Source organism: Pecten maximus, unplaced genomic scaffold (assembly GCF_902652985.1).
Source record: "Pecten maximus unplaced genomic scaffold, xPecMax1.1, whole genome shotgun sequence".
NCBI classification, from domain to species: domain Eukaryota; kingdom Metazoa; phylum Mollusca; class Bivalvia; order Pectinida; family Pectinidae; genus Pecten; species Pecten maximus.
The window spans coordinates 8,155-32,068 of record NW_022979548.1 but is presented as its reverse complement, the minus strand read 5'-3'; the positions used below and the strand labels follow the sequence as shown (position 1 = coordinate 32,068).

Here is a 23,914-nt window from a genome sequence, read left to right as displayed (position 1 = left end):
TATCTAATTGGCTCGAAATTTTATTTGTCAATAATGAATATGTTTAGATTAGTTTAAAAGCAACCTACGTCGCATATAATGTGCCCTTATAATATAATATCGATCATTGATCCTTTCCTGATCCAATTGCGCTGTAAGTCCTCCTTTTATACCAATAAATGTGATCAAACTCGAACTTACAAGGTTACGATAACATATCGGTGTTACCTCCCTTTATGTTGCAATATATATCCGCCAGGGGGCAATACAAACATTCACATTCATTTCAAAAATATTTTTTGAAACGACTTTAATTTCAGTTTTAACTGCATGCAAATGTCATGTTTTGGTTGAAACCGTTGCAATGTTTTTCGGGAAAAGAAATAGATAGAGAGAAGAAAAAAGAGTATTGATATTTGCGCGGTAATTTTAACTTCCGGTTCTTTGTTCTGCAAACACACGTGGGCCGTACACACACATTTCAATCGGACAGCTGACTTGCTGTAGGCCTACTGGATTATGTATTTGCTTTCAAAATAACATATGGAATCAGCTTTCTTCCAGAATACAGATCAAGGTAAGTTCTATATGATTCATATTCTGTTTATTACACTGCGTTTGATTTTGACTTGTGTTTATTTACACATGATCGGGCATGTTATGATTTATCTTCACGTACGTACAACCGATGTACGTTTTAGGTATCCCCGGACATAAGTTTAGTTTCACGCATATTTGTTAACCGTACACGTTATGATATATTGCCGAAAAGTTATACTGTATATCAATAATTATTGTTTTGATTGTTTTTCTATTTACAGACTAAATGGTGATAGCTGGATGCACCGAGGTAATCAGAGACATCAGAGATATGAGTGATGGGAGGAGTGCAAGCACATGGACACATGGAAATAAAGACATTAAAATACTGTTTGTTGTACATAATAGGTAACAAAAGTAGAAAATAAAATAATACAACGTTGTGACAACGTCTATACAACGTAAATAAAACGTTGCCACATCGTAACTCAGTAACGTTGTGGGAACGTTGTATGAAAACGTTCCCCAAACTTTCATTTGCAACATTACTACAACCTAAATGCAACGATGCATCCTGACGTAACTGCAACGTTCTCCAGACGTTGTGTGCCCACTGGGTTGTGATGACGTCAGAGGTGTCCTAAGGTTCTGCCTACAATCTGACATTCAGGAAGTACACCCCTGTACCTAAACAATTGTTGATAAGTTGTGATGACGTCAGAGGTGTCCTTAGATTTTGGTATACAATCTAACATTCAGGAAGTATACGTCATTAACTACACAATTGTTGATAGGTTGTGATGACGTCAGAGGTGTCCTAAGATTCTGTCGTACAATCTGGCATTCAGGAAGTATATAGCTGTAGATATGAAGTAAAAAGCAGCGTAAACCTCATCAAATAACTGTTTAAGGTCTCTAAGAGATAATGGCATGTAGTTTGATATTGTTAGGTTATTTATAGCCATATGTAATTGATTTTCCATTGTTGTTATGCCGAATACAGCTTTCTCATTGGTTGAGTTTTTCTTTTCATATCTGTGTAAAAATAGCGCCAAAAACGTTTGCTTATTAATTTGTAAAATAGAATTTCATGTTAAATAAGAAAAAAAATGTACAGAAAACGTGTTTTTTGAAATACAGTTTCAAAGATTAATGATAGACATTGATGTCAATATTTTGTAGTTTCACAGAAGTAAGAATCCGCTACGCCCATTTCATACATTTTACAACCAATTTTTATCATCTTACAAAACTAAAGAATATTGACATCAATGATTAAATACAGCACAGTAAACTCTGGTTTTAAAGAAGTCAGTCGGACCATGAAAATAAATTCGTAGAAACCGGACCTCTTGAAACACAACAAGGGTTATCCGTCTAAAATTAGACACGATATCTCAATAAAGCAATCTGACTCCTTCTGTTGAATAAAAGAGGAATATTGAGAAAAAAAGTCGAAGTCATTTAGAGGAAAATGTTGATAGTCAACTAGGCCAATGGGAAAACAGGGAAGTTTAACTGTAAAAGTGTTGACCAAAGATATTGTACCAATAACATTAGAATACAACACAAGGACGAAGGCTAATAGTTTTTGGCTTCTCCATACATTATTTATCTATAAAAACAGATTCTGAATGCAAAGCTTCACCATATTCACCCAGTATACTGTACGTGAACAGCAGATATATTTTGAAAGTCTGAGAATTATATTATCACATATTTTGATAGAGAACATCCAAGCCTTTTCTTGTATGTCAAAAATGTGTTTCCACATAACATAACACATCCATTCATTGACGCAATGGCTCAGAAGTCCACAATTAAAAATAGATGATGCACATGATGGCATGACGTTTATAAAGCTCAGAGGCTGAGTAATAACGATCTGGGCCCGGTTGTTCAAAACTATCGTTAAGCTAACGACATCGTTAACTTTAACGAGTCGTTAGCTTCTTAATCTGCGTTAGTTAACGACTGTGTTAAATGTTGTTGTTCAAACATATTTAACGCTGTCGTTAACTAACGCAAAATGTTAATCACTTAACAAGAAAAGTTAACACTAGCGACAGGTAGTTTCGCACTTTTCCCCACAATCCACTTGGATTCTGTGGCTGAAGATACCAAGATGGCTGCAAAGCAGAGGGAAAGAAAACCAAATTTTACAAGCTCTGAGAGCAACTTGATTAGTAGCAGGGCTACAGAGATGCTGGACACCATCAGAGGCAGGCACTCTAATGATCTTTCTAATACCATGAAGCAGGACTTCTGGAAATGTTTAACAGAAGAAGTGAATGCCCTGGGGGTAGCCTGCAGGTCAGAAGATGAAGTTAGGAACCGCTGGCGGAACATGTCTCGCAGTGCGAAAGAGAAATTTACAAACCATCGCCTGGTGCGACAGAAGACTGGAGGAGGGCCTCCCCCAGCTGCGTTGAGCGTAGCTGAGGAGCAGATAGTTGATGCCATGCAGGACACGGCAGCTTACATTGGAGTCCCTGGTGGACAGGAGTCTGCTGTTACACAGCTTGATGGTATGTTTATAAATATTTAATTGTCAGAACATTTATGAAACTGAATGTGTCATCATGGATATCAATTTTTCTTTTCAGAATGTTCATAGGATATTACTTTTTTACAGTGATCATTTTATGTTTCACAACACCCATCATTCAACAATTAACATTTGACTGATTATTCATCATTTCCCAGTGTTTTTGCTATGTACTGAATAACAAAATATTCTTTTGTATTTGTCAATGTATACTTAAAATATGTACTCGCAACCGCATCGCATCCGACACTGATGTGTTTAATATAAACATTTATGACTGGGTTCTTCTGACTCACTGTGGTTTATTTACGGATTTACACAATAAAGTCATTATTTTAATTAGAAAAGGAAAATTTCTTCCCAAAAAAATAGTGATTTGTTCCATTTCATCAAGCATCTATTTAGCCAGAGTCCAAAAATAAAAACCGCACATCCTTCATACAAACTAATGTGTCGTCTGCTGCCATTACAGCGTCTGTGACAACAACTGTCACGTGGGTTCAGCCACTAATTCTAAATATAGTTTATTTGACATTTATTGAATTTACGAAGTATACATTCGTGTCACGTCAGTAGAATGTTGCATTAAAAGAATCAAGTGCTTAAGGCAATTTGACATACCTGTAAATATATAATAGAGAGCGTTATCCCTGTAAAACGCCAGTCTGTTTAATGGATCGTGCAGCACGGTAACATGATGTGTAACAGCCATTTTGTGTGGCCCCTTATGCTCATTCAAATCATACTCTCCATGAGACAAACAATCCTACCCTATCTAACACCTAATTGAGTTTTATTCTGCATTGTGATATATCATATTCTTAAATAATATATATATATATATTTAGTTACAATAATTATATTTACAGATAACAAGACTGGGAAATAAATTATAATTTACTTTGATTGAGATTAGAACTATAGTCTGTTTCTGACTTCTAATGTTTATATATTTTTATGGGAGTTGTCTATCTTTTTCTGGAACAGCTGGTAACAGCAGTACATGTACAGTAGAGAAGTCCTGGGATGATGACATCAGGAGGATTGCTGGACAACCTCCTGAGCAGTTATTTGCTGATGATGCAGAGGATGATGCAGCAGTAACACCAGTGGCAGGACCATCCTCTGCATCATCAACACAGGGACAGAAAAGGTAAGCACAACAAAAATGTTGACTATGTCTGAATTGTGCTACCAAGTTAATTACAGACTACACCTGTAAATTGTATTATACAAATATTTGAAATAATAATAATTGTTAACTGATGAATGATTTTAAATTTAGTTTTTCAAATGCTTTTGTTAAGAGTACATGTATATTCAATATATATACATGTATATTATTATCTACATTATCAAATTAATTAATACATAACTGCTAAATAATACTATACAAAATTGATTTCTTCATCAGTCTTTTCAGATTTAAAATGACTTCTATGCCATTTTTTTCCAGTGTACTGTAATTAAATGTGGGATTCTTAAAACTATAATTGTTAGGTTTGATTGGCATGTGCACATTTGGTCTTGTGAGTGATAAACATATCTAATCTAATTACAGATGCCAAGATGTGCAGGCCACAAAAAACATTTCCAGCGAAGAAGAAAAAGACGGCAGAAGATGTGTATTCTATCCAGTATGCCTACTTTGAGAGGGAGATGGTAAAGACTGAGTTGCAGATCCAGCTGTTGCAGAAACTGCTGGATGCTGAAACTCATCAAGACACTGTTAGTCTTCTAGCTGCTTTGTCTCATTAGCACAAGCTTATGACACAAAACAGCTAGTCGAACTATCAATCTTGTTTTAATGTTGTAGTTGTCACTTGCTTATACAACACACAATTATCAAATATATTTAAAAGCTGACTTTTTCATGTAATATATCTTTAAATGTGATTCAGCATATCTATCACTTAGCTGTTTCACGATTTATAGACATGTATTTCACACTTTTTATTTTCACAAATGTTACATAGATATATAACTATATATATAGAGTAAATTTTAAGCTCACCTGGTCTTAAGGACCAATGAGCTTATGTCATGGCATCCATCGTCTGTCGTCTATTGATTATATATTATTAAAGAATCCAAATTCAACATGTCAAACTGAATTCTTTGATAAGCAAGTGACAACTATGACTAGTCTTCTTTAAGCCATTTCCCTTTCAAAGAAGGCATACATGTACATATTTCACAATTTTGTCTCTTTAATCTAAAATGTGTTATTAGGTCACCTGAGACAAAGTCTCAAGTGACCTATTCTAATCGCCTTTTGTCCGTCATCTGTCGTGCGTCTGAGGGCCTGAGGGGCGGGGCTAAAAAGGCTCTTAATTGACTAAAACTTCAAAAATCTTCTTTTCTACTCTCAGATATGGTAGAATCAAACATTCTTCATTGATTTAAGGGTCTTAAGGTGCCTTACCAAAATTGTGAATTTCATGACCCAGGTGTCTCACATTTGCCCCTGGGGAGGGGGTAAACTTTACTATAGTTTTTACAGGGAAATCACATTTTTGCCAGTAATTTGTTTAATTTTTATTGGAATTAATTCTAACTTGGCAAACATTATCAACTTGTGTCCAAGATGGCATTTTGATAGTATGCACATGTTGGTCCTGAATGACCCCCATAGGCTGATGGGCGGGGCTAAAAAGGGTCAAATTGACAGAAATTTCAAAAATATGTTTTCTCAAGACCCAAATAAGGTAGAATTAAATACATTGTACTCTTAAATACTCTTATGGTGCTTTTCTTAAACTGTGAATTTCATGACCTTGAGGTCACAAGTTTGCCCCTGGCGAGGGGGTAAAATTTTACTATAGTTTATATAGGAAAATCACATTTTTGACTATAATCTGTTTGATTTCTATTGGAATTCATTCTAACTTTGTTAACGTAATCAGCATAGGATGACAGTTTAATGGTATGCACATGTTGGTGTTGACTGACCCCTAGGGCTAATGGGCAGGGCCAAAATGGGTCATTTAAATTAACTGAAATATTTCAAATATCAGGTGACCATTAAGGCCCATGGGCCTCTTGTATATAAGCTGACAACAGTTGATTCATCATTGTACATAAAAATTCATTATTATATAATCTTTTCTTGTTATGAAGTGAGACTATGTTGTTATTTCTCAGGCAGCTTCAGTGTTTTCAATATTTTACTTTTTATGTTTTATGCTTTTAATCTGTGTATGTCCAACTTAAACAAAGCTTGGTATCAATCTAATTAGATCACAAAGTGAATAACTTACATATTACATTAATTTTTTTGGGGTAAAAATGACATATTCATTTGTGAATTTTGAGAATTTGTAATTATGCACTATTGTTTAGTGTTTGTTAGCTCACTTGCCCAAATGACTTGATATTAGGCCTGTAGCATGCTGCCCGGGATATAGAGCTACCAAGTTTGTTTAAATCGATGACCTTGACCTTTTATTCAAGGTTAATTTGATCAAATGGGTTAAAATCTTCAAATGACTTCTTCTCAATAACCTTAGAGGAAAGCCTACCAGTAGTCTTTAGGAAAGCATCTAATAAAAACAAAACTAGTTACAAGTTTCTTCTGAATAAGTCTAGCAACGGATGAATGGAGTTGATGTAATATACCTCAGTGTCTTGTTAAGTTCTTTTTTTATTTAAGGTGTCTTACACACACATATTTCTGTGGCGTATGGTTTCACAGACATTTTAATCAAACAATCAATTTATCAAAGGAAATGTTTAACCTATAGGAAATATTATAGATCATCCATGACTATGTTTAAATATTTCACTGACTGTTTGATACATAAAATGGTAATGTACAATAAGATTTGCTTCATAAATCATAAATTGAATAATTCATATTTCATGAAATTGTTTCAATGTATCTCATTGCTAAAATTAAATTTTGTATGGTGTTTTGTACAATTCTATTCCATTCAGCAGTTAAAATAACACATTTATTTTACACCTATTATGCAATTGTTTCATTTAAGCATTGATGTCTATTTTTTTTTGTTTCATTGGGGTATGAAAAAACAATGTTTGCAAACTGTATGAATCCGCTTACAAACACTGGACAATTAATTGGTCCCTCACTGGTGAAACTTGGGGGGGGGGGGATATAGGTTTTGCCTGCAGCCGTTCGTCCATCCATCAGTCTGTCTGGTTTAAGTTTTGGTTAAAGTTTTATAATGGCACACCATTCAATTAATAATGTATTTGGATGCTGCTTCACTGATATAGGATTCTTTTGGAATAAAATCAGTGTTTACTTCTATGCTGTGCTATGCAGAATCATGTATATATTTCAATCCAAGGCTGTTATTACACATTTCACTTTAAATTCACTTTAAATTCTTTTACTCTGTACATTAGACATACCAAAAGAATACCTGAATATCGTTTAGGGGCAGGACACATTGTTTATTCAACCCAATAGAGAATGCTTGTTATTTGTAAATAAAGGTGATACTGTTAATTAAAAATTTAAGAGAAAATTTATGTAATTTATTATTTTTTATGTCATCTGACCTGAAGGGTCATGATGACCTATAGTCATCATGCTTTGTCCGTCGTCGTGCTCCATGCGTCGTGCATTCACATTCACATTTCAAACTTCTTCTCAAGTTCCACCAGTGGGATTGAGCTGAAACTTACCTGAAATGATGCTGGGATGGGCTTGACCATGAGTTGTTATTTTTCGGGTCGGTCTGAAATCCAAGATGGCCACCATGGCCGCCATCTTGAAAAACACATTTTAAACTTCTCCTGTTCCATTGGTGCTGTTGAGCTGGAAATGGGTGAGAATGTCAAGAAAGTGTTGATATTTTTTCGGCCTCGTTAAAACTTTGACATGGCAGCAATGGCGGCCATTTTGTAACATGATTGCACAATCATGGTTTTCCTGAACAACACCTATTTCAAACTTCTTCTCAAATTCCACCGGTGGGATTCAGCTCTAATTAACTTACCAGAAATTATCCTTAGATGGTCCAGACCAAGTGTTGTTATTTATTGGGTCAGTCAGAAATCCAAGATGGCCACCATGGCAAACAGTGCCACTATACTTGCTACAGAGAATGCATACTACAAAATAAGGGTTTTAATTTAGAGTCAGATGACCGTTAAGGCCCCTGGGCCTCTTGTTATTTATGTACACATTTATCTGCAAATGTCTACAAGGCTCTAATCTTCCTTTTTGCATTTATAACAGGAGCGGGCTTATTTGAAGATAAATACTGTACATGTTATCTGGGCCATAGTTCAATGTCTATCGTCTGTTGATTTCAGGGCCTTGCCCTAATTTAGCCAGATTTTCTGGATATTGAGTTCAAAGCATTATATTGAAGCTGGCATAAGTAACAAATAAAATGTGGTGAACAAAAAACAAAGCCAAATATTTGTTCCAACTTCCATACAAATGTATGCATTTTATAAAGGAACATTTTGGAGTGGGGCACTCCTCGCGCCCCCAACAGTAAACACCATCTTGGAGTGGGGCACTCCTCGCGCCCCCAACAGTAAACACCATCTTGGAGTGGGGCACTCCTCGCGCCCCCAAAAGTAAACACCATCTTGGAATGGGGCACTCCTCGCGCCCCCAACAGTAAACACCATCTCGGAGTGGGGCACTCCTCGCGCCCCCAACAGTAAACACCATCTTGGAGTGGGGCACTCCTCGCGCCCCCAACAGTTAACACCATCTTGGAGTGGGGCACTCCTCGCGCCCCCAACAGTAAACACCATCTCGGAGTGGGGCACTCCTCGCGCCCCCAACAGTTAACACCATCTTGGAGTGGGGCACTCCTCGCGCCCCCAACAGTTAACACCATCTTGGAGTGGGGCACTCCTCGCGCCCCCAACAGTAAACACCATCTTGGAGTGGGACACTCCTCGCGCCCCCAACAGTAAACACCATCTTGGAGTGGGGCACTCCTCGCGCCCCCAACAGTTAACACCATCTCGGAGTGGGGCACTCCTCGCGCCCCCAACAGTAAACACCATCTCGGAGTGGGGCACTCCTCGCGCCCCCAACAGTAAACACCATCTCGGAGTGGGGCACTCCTCGCGCCCCCAACAGTAAACACCATCTTGGAGTGGGGCACTCCTCGCGCCCCCAACAGTTAACACCATCTTGGAGTGGGGCACTCCTCGCGCCCCCAACAGTAAACACCATCTTGGAGTGGGGCACTCCTCGCGCCCCCAACAGTAAACACCATCTCGGAGTGGGGCACTCCTCGCGCCCCCAACAGTTAACACCATCTTGGAGTGGGGCACTCCTCGCGCCCCCAACAGTAAACACCATCTCAGAGTGGGGCACTCCTCGCGCCCCCAACAGTAAACACCATCTTGGAGTGGGGCACTCCTCGCGCCCCCAACAGTTAACACCATCTTGGAGTGGGGCACTCCTCGCGCCCCCAACAGTTAACACCATCTTGGAGTGGGGCACTCCTCGCGCCCCCAACAGTTAACACCATCTTGGAGTGGGGCACTCCTCGCGCCCCCAACGGTTAATACCCTCTGAGGAAGACTACCTGGTGAAGTAGGCACGGGTGACATGTTCTCTAACAGCTTGTCCGTCCTGCGGTCCATTGTAGGCAGCATCACCCTCTACCTCATCAACAGCATTGTCTTCCTCCCCATCAATGAGTGGCTCCCTCATGGACATGGCAATGTTGTGAAGCACTGCACATGCCATGATAAGGGTGACGACTCGTTCCGGCTGCATGCGTATCTGTGTTAAGAAAGTTTGGAATATATAAGACATGATAAATGTATGATAACATTTATATATACAGATTTCATAGAAATTTTCTATGCTGTCACTTGTATTGTCACTCTCACTTTTTCCTTTTCAAATTGATATATTTATCTATAAGGATATTGAATTAGTTTAATGTATTTTTTTTAAGGTCACGAGTAATTGAATAGCTATATTAGAATGAGTCATTTCCAAATATCAATATTAATGTTAAACCCTATAAAGTATATGTGTGTTATTCAATTTGAATACACTGTACTGATAACATCACTGTCATAATTGCTTGTCCATGAAGTAAAATTAATACCTCAGAGTGAAGGATGTGGAAGCGTCTCTTCCACCTCCCAAATGTCCTTTCGATGACACTTCTGGTCCTGCCATGTGCATAGTTATAGTTTCTTTGTGCAGGACAATTTGCATTCAAATATGGCGTCAACAGAAATGGTCGGCACGGGTAGCCAGAATCACCCAATAGCACATTTTCCAAATTCTGGTTTGTTTCCATATGCTGACAAACCTGCAAATCAATATAATAATACAAATGCAAAACAATGTCAAAAATAGTGGAGGAATGTTAGTTCAAGAACTGGCCGTTGAGATAATTTTTATTTAAGGTCATTTCAGTTGGGTTTTTTTTTATGAATCTATTATTTTATTAATGAATATCATCATATGACATTGCAACTCTATCTTGATAATATGAACAGTTGACATTTATATGTAAAAAAAAATTTTTTAAATGGATCACCATCAATGACCTAAATCAATTTATATAAAAAAAAATATGAATTGAATACCTCTTTTTCTACAACTGCTAATGCCAGCTATATGTATCTCATTGTTTTTTATAATAAAGATCACCTTTATTAGAAGAAAATTTTAATAATATGTAACTGGTCTCTTTTTGGAATGTTATAAACTATGGTAATTAAATATATACCTGAGAAGTTCTGAAAATATGGGCATCATGTGTGCACCCTGGCCAACTGACATTTGATGCCCAAGAATTTTCATGTAGCAAAAAATGAATGAAATGAAATATTACTGTAAGAAATATAGTATATTATACATAATATGGGTAGACCATTTTTTATTATTTTTTACAAATATATAATATTTATTTCACAATGATGCATGTTCACTTATGTAGCACACTACAGTAGGACAGACTGGCCATGGGCGAAAAATGTACACTATAATTGGTATATTCAGTATGAAGAAGTACATTCAGGCTTCACATTTGTGAAAACAAAAATTGATCAATTGGTTCCGGATTTTCCAAAAAGTGTGTTTACACATGAAATTAAGTTTTGCCTACAGCGAAAAATATATAGGCACCTAGCTTTAGCAGAAACAATGGACCAAATGGGAAAGACTCACTGGAATTATTTAATTACAAAAAACTGATGACATAAATTTAAAACAAACAATCCAACCTTGTTTTTCTGTGTTTGTTCCTGCTTTGTCTATTTATGTTTTGTTTTGCTGTTGTTAACATTTATTATTTATGTATCCATGTATTGATTTGATTTGTATTAGATATATAATAGTGTCTTATTATGTCATTTGAAATGTATAAATATGTTAAAAATTTTGAAAAATAAAAAATAAAATAAAAATTTAAAAATATAGGTCTAATGATAATAATGAACAAGTATAATATAAATGCAATTATCATTTGTCAGTTTCATTATCTTGTCTATGGTTTCACATATGCTTGAAACCATATTTACACACTATTCCATAGCTATTGTTCAGAGGATCCGGAGTTTCACATAGTTGAAACTGACTATAGTTGTTGGGTTTTTTTTTATAGTTAACTTGTCAATGTTGTAAGGGGCACCACGCAGAGTATCACGAGTGCATAAACAAATTTAAACTTACCGTCAGCATCACAAACACCCTGCACATTGATGCTGTGGTAGCCCTTCCTGTTTACATAGGATGGCTCGTCAGTGTGTGGTGCCTGTATACGGATATGTGTTCCGTCCACTGCTCCTATTATGGAGGGAAACCCGGCGATGGCGAAAAATTTCCTCTTCCCCTTCTGGCACTCCTCTGTGGTGGGCCACTTTATAGCTTGGCTAGCATAACAAGCCAACTTACCACACACTTTATGGACGCACCTGGATACGGTGCTTTTATCCAGACCTTTCAATGAAATAACAAGTAAGTTGTTTGCCAAAATTATTCGGTTTTGTCATTTTTTAGCCCACCGGTATCGTAGTACAGTACACTATTCGTTTACAGTATCGTACCTTAACACGTTGTTTATATAAGTGAACCTTTTCACTGAAATATAGACGTCAACTGTAGGACTACTAGCGCACATTCTATTTCAAAACAAGCAATCGTCGATGACGTGTGATGGGCATTTATTACGAAAATACAACTTCAAACAAAACGTCCAATGTGTACACTATACAAATGATAAGGGCAAGCTTATATATAATTACTATTTACTATTAGTAATGTAACAGAGCGCAGGATGGATTAAATTTAAATCACTGCCTCCGCTAGGGATCGAACCCGGGACCTCTTTCTTACTAGTCTTGCGCTCAACTGATCGAGCTGAAGAGAAGATTTCCCTAGCCGAGCAGTATATTGCGGCTAGTATTTACCAGGGTTACATATATAAAAGAATATACGATGATAACTGTTTCTGTCGCTGCAAGAAATCATAATCTACATTTTCAAAATTAAAAGAATGAATCAATTTTTGTTGTTGTCAATATTGGAAGAAATAACAGCTGCAATATATTTGATTTCACTGCATCAATATTGCTTGTGGTTTAATAATAAATCCATTCAATTACCTTTAGTGTCTCCAACAACTTGAAGGAAACTTCCACTTGCCAGGAACCTCAACGTTGACAGCACCTGCTGCTGAACAGTCAGGGCATGGTTCCTGCGAGATTTCCTTGCTAAATCCGGTCTAAGGAGATGGGTCAGGAACATAATTGATTGGCGACCAAATCGGTACCTTTGGCGAAGCTCCTGGTCCGTAAAGGCTCCATCAAGGATGGCTTGATGTCGAAAAATGCGCTCTTTCCTCTGAGGAGGGACAACGACAAGCACCAAGGCGGCCATATTTGACGACTCGTTAAATACTTAATCGTGGGTAGATGAGTGATTAAAGTTAGCGATTAATTAGCGAGTCGTTAAATGTTTACTTTTTTGAACAACAGTTAACGACGTCGTTAGATCTTAACGACTCGCTAACCATGGTTTAACGACGTCGTTAGCTTAACGATAGTTTTGAACAACCGGGCCCTGGCTATCATCAAATACCTGTAAAAGAAGAAGATATTCCTAAAACAGCATTTGTTACAAAGTATGGACTATATGAATTCCAAACTATGCCATTTGGCCTTTGTAATGCCCCCGCTACATTTCAAAGATTGATGGAGTTAGCCTTGAGTGGACTTCAATGGTTGACTTGTTTAATATATCTGGATGATATCATTGTATTTGGAACTACCTTCGAAGAGCACATGAACCGAGTGGAAGAAGTTTTACAGAGAATCAGAGAAGCCGGATTGAAATTGAAACCGGAGAAATGTCAACTACTGCAGACAGAAGTTACCTTTTTAGGACACGTAGTGGCTGCTGAAGGTGTGAAACCAAACCCTGACAATGTGATGAAGTTAAGTCAGTGGCCTGTACCTACCAGTATCAAACAAATTCGACAGTTTTTGGGGATGGCAAGTTATTATAAAAGATTTATCCAGAATTTTGCTGACATAGCTAAACCTATGGCGAATTTAACAAGGAAAGATACAACTTTCACTTGGACAGATGAGTGCCAAAGAAGTTTTGAGACCATGAAACAGAAGCTTACCAGTCCAGAGATAATGGCATATCCTAAAGACAAAGGAGAATATACACTTGATACAGATGCCAGTGATTACGGAATAGGAGCTGTTCTTAGTCAAGTTCAAGATGGTTTGAATGGCGGACAAGACAAGCGGGTGAGTGACAGCTCCGCTGTTTTCAGAGTCGATACAACACCAAAAACTATATTGCAATAATTACTTTTTACATGTTGACTCCATTACCATCGGTGTGATATATCCTGACTATTTTGGAACTTTAACCTGCCTTTTTGTGAGTTTTATGCTTGAAAATTACGGTGTGACCAGTGCCTATATAGCCCTACTGCATATACCACGTGTACAACCTGTACGTTACGAGATATATACACACGTGTGGACTGTCGTTTTCAGTGCTTTCTTTTCAACTGACACTGCCCATAAAAAACATATCTCTAACCAGTTTTTCTCTTGCCTGGAACCATGATGGACAATAGTAGAAATGAGAACCAGGTAGGAGGGGCAGAGGATAGGGCCCCAGTTGATGTATCGGCCATGTACACGTGTACGGGTTTTAACGACATCGCTGCGTGCTTTGCGCGACTGCATATACAGGTGTCATCAGTTCAATCCCAAATGGGTGCATTGACCAAAACTGTATCTGTGTTGGAGACTTTCGCGGAAAATACTAACACAAGCCTAAGTGAGTTACACGAGAAAGTTTTGCCCGATTTGGAAACAAAATTAACAGACCAAATCACCAATGAGGAGAATAACCGCACCAAATTAGATATGTGGACTCGTAAATGGAATCTAGTGATCCGTGGGGTGGAGGGGCCTTTAAAAGAACCCCCAAGAGTAACGGAGAAAACTGTAAGGAAATTCCTGGTTGACACTCTGGGTTTTGAGACGGAAAGGGCGCAGACACTGCTTCTTACAGCTGTGCACAGGCTTCCGGGTGGCGCTTCAGATAAACATAACATTATAATTAGACTAAGTAGTCTATTGGATAGGGATGAAATTTTGGAGGCTGCATTCAAATTACCGAGTGGTAAGGGCATCAGTGTAGTCCCTGACGTCCCTGCGTCAGTCAGCAAAAGGCGAGCGGATTTGTTGAAGGCCAGGAGGGAGATGTCAGCTCAGGAGAGGTCAAAATATAAACTTATCTACATGAAAGAATTCCCCTTTGTTGACTTGATTAAAAAAAGAAATCAGTGAACTTTCGCGGAAAGTGTACGCTAAACTTATATACATGTAAGTGAACGAAAATATAATGTCTGAAGTATATAAATTCATACTGATGATGTACACGCTTTTTGAGTTGATGGACTGTAAGATGGTTGGTTTTTGTTTTTATTTTTTCTTTTGTTCGGGATAACCTTGTACATATATTGAGCCAAGAAGGTAAAAGAAGATATACATTTGTATATATATTGATATTTACATCATTCAAACATTGAATGGGCGTCGTTTTTCTTATAACTCAGAATGTATTATTATTATTATTTTTTTTTTTTATCAAATAAGATAAAATACACTGATCTGAAATCTAATACAAAATTAAACATAGGTAATTATTTCTTAAGTATGAATGTATAAAAAGCAATACCGATTTACACCGATCCTTTCTTTGTTAGTAAAAAACTAATCGAATGTTTTTGGAGGCACGTGATGCCCCTGGAGAGAATAAATATTTCTTTCCAATACGAGACTACTCGTGTATTACACGTGTGCTGTTTACATCGCGTGAATAGACATAGCTGTGTATGACCCAAGGCTATAAGGCGGACTAAAACCACCTAATCACGTGCGTTTTTTCTGCAGATTCAAGGTGGCTTACATCTCGGTATCTATACTTTCCAAAATACCCGTCTGTGAACACATGTCCTTATGTTTTTGCGTTTATGTAATATTTAACGATATTGTCAAAATATAAATGAACATTTCGTGCGTTTCCTTCTGTTTATGATCTCAAATAATTTCTGCTAGCCAAGCATTGAACGTTATAAATGTAACACAGGATGTTCTACGCGGGACGCTTTTCGTGGTATAAAAAAAATCACGGTCTTTTAGTACGACCATAAATAATTTCCTGTTTTGGAAGCAGGCGATACTCGCTAACATGTGACACGCTGTCGGAATCTTTCTAGATTCATTAATAATTTTCTGTATTGATATTTTAAGAGAGTGTCATGTTGAAAGTGAGTAGTAAAACGGTCTAACGTGTTATACAATATTTGATTTTCTCCTTGGGCACCGAACTGCGCATTAGGTGTACTGTGGCGTTCATTAGTTTGACGTAATCTTCTTCCGGTCTAGATCTACTTCCGGAAGTCACCTCGGCAGTCCATAAAGTAAGTTTTCGATGTAAATTGTTCTGTTGCGTTTTGTTTTTTCTTTTTTTATTCATTGAATTTAAAAGGAACATACTATCTAGATAAGGGTAAATGTTTTTGACTTGAGGAAATTACGAAATCCGAATAGAAATTGGTGTCGTAGTGCCTAAGCTTGCATAAGCACATGAGTGTACAGTGGATCTAGGTTTTGTAAACATAAAAAAAAAACGTGTAAGTTACAATATACAATAAGGCACAATATAAATAAGGGATTTAACTTTCTGAATTATTAAGTATTCATACTATAACAATGTCATATATTGATGTTTGAACATGTTTTTCTTTTTGTTCTGTTATTTGTTTTTTCTATCAGTACATTGTAGAATCTACTTTTACTTCACAAGTACTGTACATGTAAAATGTAGTATTGAGGTGTTTACACGATTTAAGAGGGTATCAGCCATGCAAAACTGGAACATGGCCATTGTAAATGAGACTGGAAAATATCTTCTTTGTCTCATTCTATTTTTTGAATATGTGTCACTAAGTTTCAGGGGGGATGGGGAATTTTTGAAAGATGAAAATAGTCACATTCAACTTCTTAGTTTTAATTATAAAAGGTTGCTGTACATGTATGTATTATGTAGGAAAACTATGACTGGTCATTTAGTAATTTATAATTACAGGTGAGGGATTGAAAATATGCAGTGTAAATTGTAGGGGGTTATCTTCTGATCCAATAAAAAGAAAGGACATTTTTGAAAAGTATAAAAAGAAATATGACATAATTTTTTTAATTGATACTCATTCAAAGAAGGAAGTAGAAGGCCAATGGAAATTTGAATGGGGATATGAAGCTTGGTTTAATTCTTATACCTCAAACAGTAGAGGTGTTGCAATTCTTTTTAATAATACATTTGGCTATACACTATTGTCAACATCTAATGATAAAGCAGGTAATCTTTTAATATTAGATATCAACATTTCTATAAGCAACAGAAATCTTACTCTTGTAGCAGTTTATGGTCCAAATGAAACAAATATTGAATTTTATCAGTTTTTATCAAATCAATTACAGCTACGTCAAAATACATCAGTGATTTTAGGCGGTGACTGGAATGCACCACAAAATTATATAACAGACACTAAAAATTATGCCAATAAAAATAATGAATCTAATCGTAAGGAAATTTTATCTATAATGGAAAAATTTGATCTAGTAGATATATGGAGGGAGCAAAATCCAAGTAAGACTTTATATACATGGCATGGTCCTCATAAAAAACAGGCTAGGCTTGACTATTTTTTAATTTCAACCGATTTATACCCTTTTGTTAATAAATCTGATATTGGTGCAAGCTATAGATCAGACCACTCTCCAATTTTTGTAACTATAAAACTTATTGATCAACCGAGGGGAAAAGGTACATGGAAATTTAATAATAGTTTATTGAATGATATTGAGTATGTTAATGTTGTTAAAAAATGTATTAGTGATGCTATAAATAGTTATGCTACTAATCCAGATGAGGAAGATATAAACCTGATTACTTTTTCAATTAGTGATAAACTGCTATGGGAAACACTAAAATTAATGATTAGAGGGAAAACAATTGCCTACTCGACTTTTAAAAAAAGAGAAAGGGATAAAATAGAAAATGAACTAGAATCAAAACTAAAAAAATTACAACAACAAGAAGATAGAGACTTGAAGGAAATTGAAATAGTGGAAAATGAGTTAATGTTATTAAGAGAAAGTAAAATGAAGGGAATTATTTTGAGAGCAAAATCAAAGTGGAAAGTAGAAGGTGAGCGGAGCTCAAATTTTTTTTGTAATTTAGAAAAACAACATTACCAGGAAAAATTGATTCCAAAACTAATAACAGAAACTGGTGAGGAAATAACTGACATTCAAGAGATTTTAGAAGAACAGAGAATTTTTTACAAAACCCTTTACACCAGTTCACATGTAAATGATAATTTAATTAGTGATGCATTTTTTGATGTTGAAAATCCTTTTATAAAAACATTAACAGAAGAGCAAAGTAGTCAATTAGAAGGAAAAATTAATTACCAGGAATGTCTTAAATCGATAAAAAGTATGAATAATAATAAGTCTCCTGGAATAGATGGTTTTACTACAGAATTTTACAAATTTTTTTGGTTAGATATAAATAGGTTTTTAATTAATTCACTTAATCAATCCTATGATGAAGGAATTTTATCTATAACTCAACGTCAAGGCATGATTACATGCATTCCAAAAGAGGGTAAATCTAAATTGTATGTAAAAAATTGGAGGCCTATTACTTTACTCAATGTTGATTATAAAATTGTGTCTTCAATTATTTCCAATAGAATCAAAACAGTTTTAAATAGTGTTATAAGTGAAACACAAAAAGGATTCCTTAAAGGTAGATACATTGGTGAATGCACTAGGTTAATTTCTGACTTAATAGATGCTACTGAAAAAGAAAATATCCCAGGATTACTGTTGCTTATAGACTTTGAGAAAGCTTTTGATTCCCTAGAGTCTAATTTTATCTTAAAAACACTTTCATTTTATGGTTTTGGTCCTTCTATTTTACAATGGATAAAAACTTTTTATAATGATAATTCATGTTGTGTATTGAACAATGGACACTGTTCTACTTTTTTTGAGGTATGCCGTGGAGTTAGACAAGGTGATCCTATCAGTCCTTATCTTTTTATTCTTTGTGTGGAAATTTTAAGTTCAGCAATTAAAATTGATCCTAATATAAATGGTATCAAAGTTAAAAATTCAGAATTCTTGATTAATCAATTTGCAGACGATACTTCTTTTACATTATCGGATGATCCAAATTCTTTAAACAATGTTCTTAAAATTTTAGATGACTTTGGTAAAGTATCTGGGCTTAAGATAAATATGGAAAAAACACAAGCAATATGGATTGGGGCAAAACGGGGTTGTGGAGAAGAACTTCTTCCAGACAGAAAATTAAGCTGGAATCACCAGGGGAAATTTAAACTATTAGGTATAACTTACAACTTTCAAGCAGAAAATATTTTTGAAGATAACTTCAGACAAAAGTTAATTGCTGTCAAAAAATTATTGAATAATTGGTCTTTTAGAAATCTTACATACATTGGAAAAGTAACGGTCATAAAATCACTGGCATTGCCCATTTTTATTCAAACGTTCACTGTTTTACCAGATCCAACAAATGAATGTTTGTTAGAGTTACAAAAATGCTTCTTCCAGTTTTTATGGAATGACAAAATTGATAAAGTTAAGCGAAATGTAATGTATGGTGATTATAATGAGGGAGGACTACGGGTGCCTCATATAATTTCTTTTTGCCATGCTTTAAAAATGTGCTGGATCAAAAAATTACTTGACCCTTTGAATTCTTCTCCTTGGAAAACACTGATTCTAGATAAAATTGAACCATATGGAGGAGATAAAGTTTTTAAAATGAAGAGGGAAGGTCTTTTAAAAATTTCTAAATCATTAAATATTTTCTGGAGTGAGATTTTTAATGTGTGGGCTGAACTAAATGGTGGTGATCTCCCCACAACCCCTGAAGATGTGGCCTCTCAGCCAATATGGTTTAATAATTTTATAAAAATTGACAACAAGATCTTTATTTATAAACATTGGTGTGAAAAGGATATTTTCTTTATCGGTGATCTTGTTGAAAACAACAGTTTCTTAACACATCAATACTTTTGTGAGAAATTTAATTTGCAAATTAATTTTATTGAATATTATGGTGTTTTGAATGCAATTCCAAAGTCATGGAAACTTATACTTTTCCGAAGAAATGAGCGGATTGAAGCCAAGCAATGCATATTTATAGAGTACTTGAAGAAACATGAAAAGGTAACAAAATATTTTTACAAATGTTTAGTAAAAACAGTAACAGAGGTACCAAAGAGAAGTCAGGAAACATGGCAGGAAATTTTACATGTCAACATTCCCAAGGAATCTTGGAGTAAGTTTTATTTAATTCCAAGATACATAACTGATGACATAAAACTTCATAACTTTCAATTTAAAATTCTTCACAGAATAGTATATACTAATACAAAATTAATGCAATGTAAGTTGATTGAAACAGAAAGATGTTCTTTTTGTGGGGATGGGAGAGAAACATTGATTCATTTATTATGGGAATGTTGTCATGTACAATCCCTTTGGTCATCCTTTTTGGATCTCTTAAAAGCAAAATTGGGTATAGTGATTGCAAAAGATCCTGTCAACATGTTGTTTGGTATTTTTGAATCTGATCATGAGTGTGAATTAAATTTTTTAAGTTTATTATTAAGATATTATATCTACTTGTGTAGAACAAGGGGTAAAATTCCAACAATCATGGAATGGAAAACGTACATGATCTATTATAAGAAAATTGAAGAAATTGGACTCTCTGCGTATCCAAATAAAACAAAAGTTATGATAACTCAGAGATGGAATACTTTTGAACGACTATTCATGGATACATGATATATATATGTACATGTTTATATTTAATTTAATTTTATACATTTAATGTACAAATACTCATTTGCCTAAATCCCCCTAAAAGACGATATACCAGTACATACAGTGGCCTTTTACTCCTTATTTGTTATTATACCAAATTTAAGTATAATAATATATTATGTATTATTTGTAATAAACATATGAAATGTGACAACAAAAACCTGAAATAAAAAAAAAAAAAAAGTTCAAGATGGAGTGTCAAGAGTCATAGCTTATGGTAGTAGAACCCTTAACAAAGCTGAGCGTAACTACTGTGTTACCGACAAAGAACTCTTAGCTGTGAAATATTTTGTCAATTATTACAGACAGTATCTTTTGGGAAGGAAATTTGTAGTCAGAACAGATCACCAAGCTTTAGTGTGGCTCTATAGCCTGAAAGAACCCAAAGGTAGAACTGCTAGGTGGTTGGAAATATTGTCTTCCTTCGATTTCTCCATAGAATACAGGCCTGGGCCAAAGTATGGCAATGCCGATGCTATGTCGAGATGCCACAACCCATATGAGTGTGATTGTTCAGACACTTCTGAATACCTGAAATGTGGACCTTGTACAAAGTGTACCAAACGAGGTAAAGAAATGGTGAGTTCATTTGTTAGTCAGGAAGTCCGAGCGGTTAAAACAAGATCTCAAAATACAAAAGTTGGTTCAGAAGAAGAAGATTTTATGTGGACATCTTGGAGGGATTCCTGTACTACCAAGAAAATAAAGAAGCTCCAGTTAGAAGATGCCACTATGAAAGACGTATATAGATGGGTTCAGGAAAAGTCCAGACCACCTCATTCTGAAGTATCACAGTCCAGTTTAGCTGTTCGTCATTATTGGCACATTTTCAAGTCATTGTTGATAAAAGATGGTATCCTTTGCAGAACTTTCTATCGTCAAGATGGTACCGGAACCCATATTCAGTTATTAGTACCAAAGACCCTTCGAAATGAAGTCTTGCACCAGATGCACAATAACCTACTTGGAGGTCACCTGGGAAAGAAGAAAACGCGTGAGAAAACCATACAGAGATACTACTGGTATGAAGTGAGGGAAGATGTAAACTTGTGGATATTAAGATGTCCTACCTGTGCTCAATGAGAAGAAATGAGCGGATTGAAGCCAAGCAATGCATATTTATAGAGTACTTGAAGAAACATGAAAAGGTAACAAAATATTTTTACAAATGTTTAGTAAAAACAGTAACAGAGGTACCAAAGAGAAGTCAGGAAACATGGCAGGAAATTTTACATGTCAACATTCCCAAGGAATCTTGGAGTAAGTTTTATTTAATTCCAAGATACATAACTGATGACATAAAACTTCATAACTTTCAATTTAAAATTCTTCACAGAATAGTATATACTAATACAAAATTAATGCAATGTAAGTTGATTGAAACAGAAAGATGTTCTTTTTGTGGGGATGGGAGAGAAACATTGATTCATTTATTATGGGAATGTTGTCATGTACAATCCCTTTGGTCATCCTTTTTGGATCTCTTAAAAGCAAAATTGGGTATAGTGATTGCAAACGATCCTGTCAACATGTTGTTTGGTATTTTTGAATCTGATCATGAGTGTGAATTAAATTTTTTAAGTTTATTATTAAGATATTATATCTACTTGTGTAGAACAAGGGGTAAAATTCCAACAATCATGGAATGGAAAACGTACATGATCTATTATAAGAAAATTGAAGAAATTGGACTCTCTGCGTATCCAAATAAAACAAAAGTTATGATAACTCAGAGATGGAATACTTTTGAACGACTATTCATGGATACATGATATATATATGTACATGTATATATTTAATTTAATTTTATACATTTAATGTACAAATACTCATTTGCCTAAATCGCCCTAAAAGACGATATACCAGTACATACAGTGGCCTTTTACTCCTTATTTGTTATTATACCAAATTTAAGTATAATAATATATTATGTATTATTTGTAATAAACATATGAAATGTGACAACAAAAACCTGAAATAATAAAAAAAAAAAAAGTTCAAGATGGAGTGTCAAGAGTCATAGCTTATGGTAGTAGAACCCTTAACAAAGCTGAGCGTAACTACTGTGTTACCGACAAAGAACTCTTAGCTGTGAAATATTTTGTCAATTATTACAGACAGTATCTTTTGGGAAGGAAATTTGTAGTCAGAACAGATCACCAAGCTTTAGTGTGGCTCTATAGCCTGAAAGAACCCAAAGGTAGAACTGCTAGGTGGTTGGAAATATTGTCTTCCTTCGATTTCTCCATAGAATACAGGCCTGGGCCAAAGCATGGCAATGCCGATGCTATGTCGAGATGCCACAACCCATATGAGTGTGATTGTTCAGACACTTCTGAATACCTGAAATGTGGACCTTGTACAAAGTGTACCAAACGAGGTAAAGAAATGGTGAGTTCATTTGTTAGTCAGGAAGTCCGAGCGGTTAAAACAAGATCTCAAAATACAAAAGTTGGTTCAGAAGAAGAAGATTTTATGTGGACATCTTGGAGGGATTCCTGTACTACCAAGAAAATAAAGAAGCTCCAGTTAGAAGATGCCACTATGAAAGACGTATATAGATGGGTTCAGGAAAAGTCCAGACCACCTCATTCTGAAGTATCACAGTCCAGTTTAGCTGTTCGTCATTATTGGCACATTTTCAAGTCATTGTTGATAAAAGATGGTATCCTTTGCAGAACTTTCTATCGTCAAGATGGTACCGGAACCCATATTCAGTTATTAGTACCAAAGACCCTTCGAAATGAAGTCTTGCACCAGATGCACAATAACCTACTTGGAGGTCACCTGGGAAAGAAGAAAACGCGTGAGAAAACCATACAGAGATACTACTGGTATGAAGTGAGGGAAGATGTAAACTTGTGGATATTAAGATGTCCTACCTGTGCTCAAACCAAGCCACCAGAAAAGACACCAAAAGTTGGATTAGGCAATATGCTAGTGGGTGCCCCATTAGACCGCCTTGCTACAGATGTATTAGGACCATTACCACTTACGCCAAGAGGGAACCGTTACATACTACTAATTACAGACTATTTTTCCAAGTGGGTGGATATATTGCCAGTTCCTGACCAGATGGCCAAAACATGTGCTGAAGCTATACTAAACGAAGTAATCAGTCGTTTCGGGTGTCCTCTATCCATACATTCGGACCAAGGAAGAAACTATGAGAGCACTGTAGCCTTTTGGAGATTAAAAAGACAAGAACGTCGCCTCGTCACCCCCAGTGTAATGGCCAGGTGGAGAGATTTAACCGTACACTTCTTCGCATGATCAAAGCCTATTTAAAAGGTCAACAGACAGATTGGGACAGAAATTTAGGATGTTTAGCGGCAGCATACAGAGCTACCCCTCATGAGTCTACAGGACTGACACCTAATATGTTGATGATGGGCCGAGAGGTACGCCTGCCAG

The 23,914-nt window shown here is 35.9% G+C and overlaps 2 protein-coding genes across 2 annotated transcripts; one reads left to right on the top strand and one right to left on the bottom strand.

The window, feature by feature from the left end:
* Positions 1 to 342: 342 nt before the first annotated feature.
* On the top strand, positions 343 to 4,719 carry LOC117318892. Its single transcript, XM_033873819.1, has 4 exons — positions 343 to 556; positions 801 to 3,047; positions 4,055 to 4,220; positions 4,629 to 4,719. The coding sequence occupies exons 2-4, from the start codon at positions 2,645 to 2,647 to the stop codon at positions 4,717 to 4,719; spliced, it is 660 nt and encodes a 219-aa protein (XP_033729710.1). The 5' UTR covers positions 343 to 556; positions 801 to 2,644.
* A 3,915-nt stretch (positions 4,720 to 8,634) lies between these two features.
* On the bottom strand, positions 8,635 to 12,914 carry LOC117318891 (putative nuclease HARBI1). The gene is made up of 5 exons (XM_033873818.1): positions 12,641 to 12,914; positions 11,709 to 11,975; positions 10,765 to 10,868; positions 10,132 to 10,341; positions 8,635 to 9,797 (listed from the first exon to the last, which is right to left on the bottom strand). The coding sequence occupies exons 1-5, from the start codon at positions 12,912 to 12,914 to the stop codon at positions 9,594 to 9,596; spliced, it is 1,059 nt and encodes a 352-aa protein (XP_033729709.1). The 3' UTR covers positions 8,635 to 9,593.
* Between the last annotated feature and the right edge of the window lie 11,000 nt (positions 12,915 to 23,914).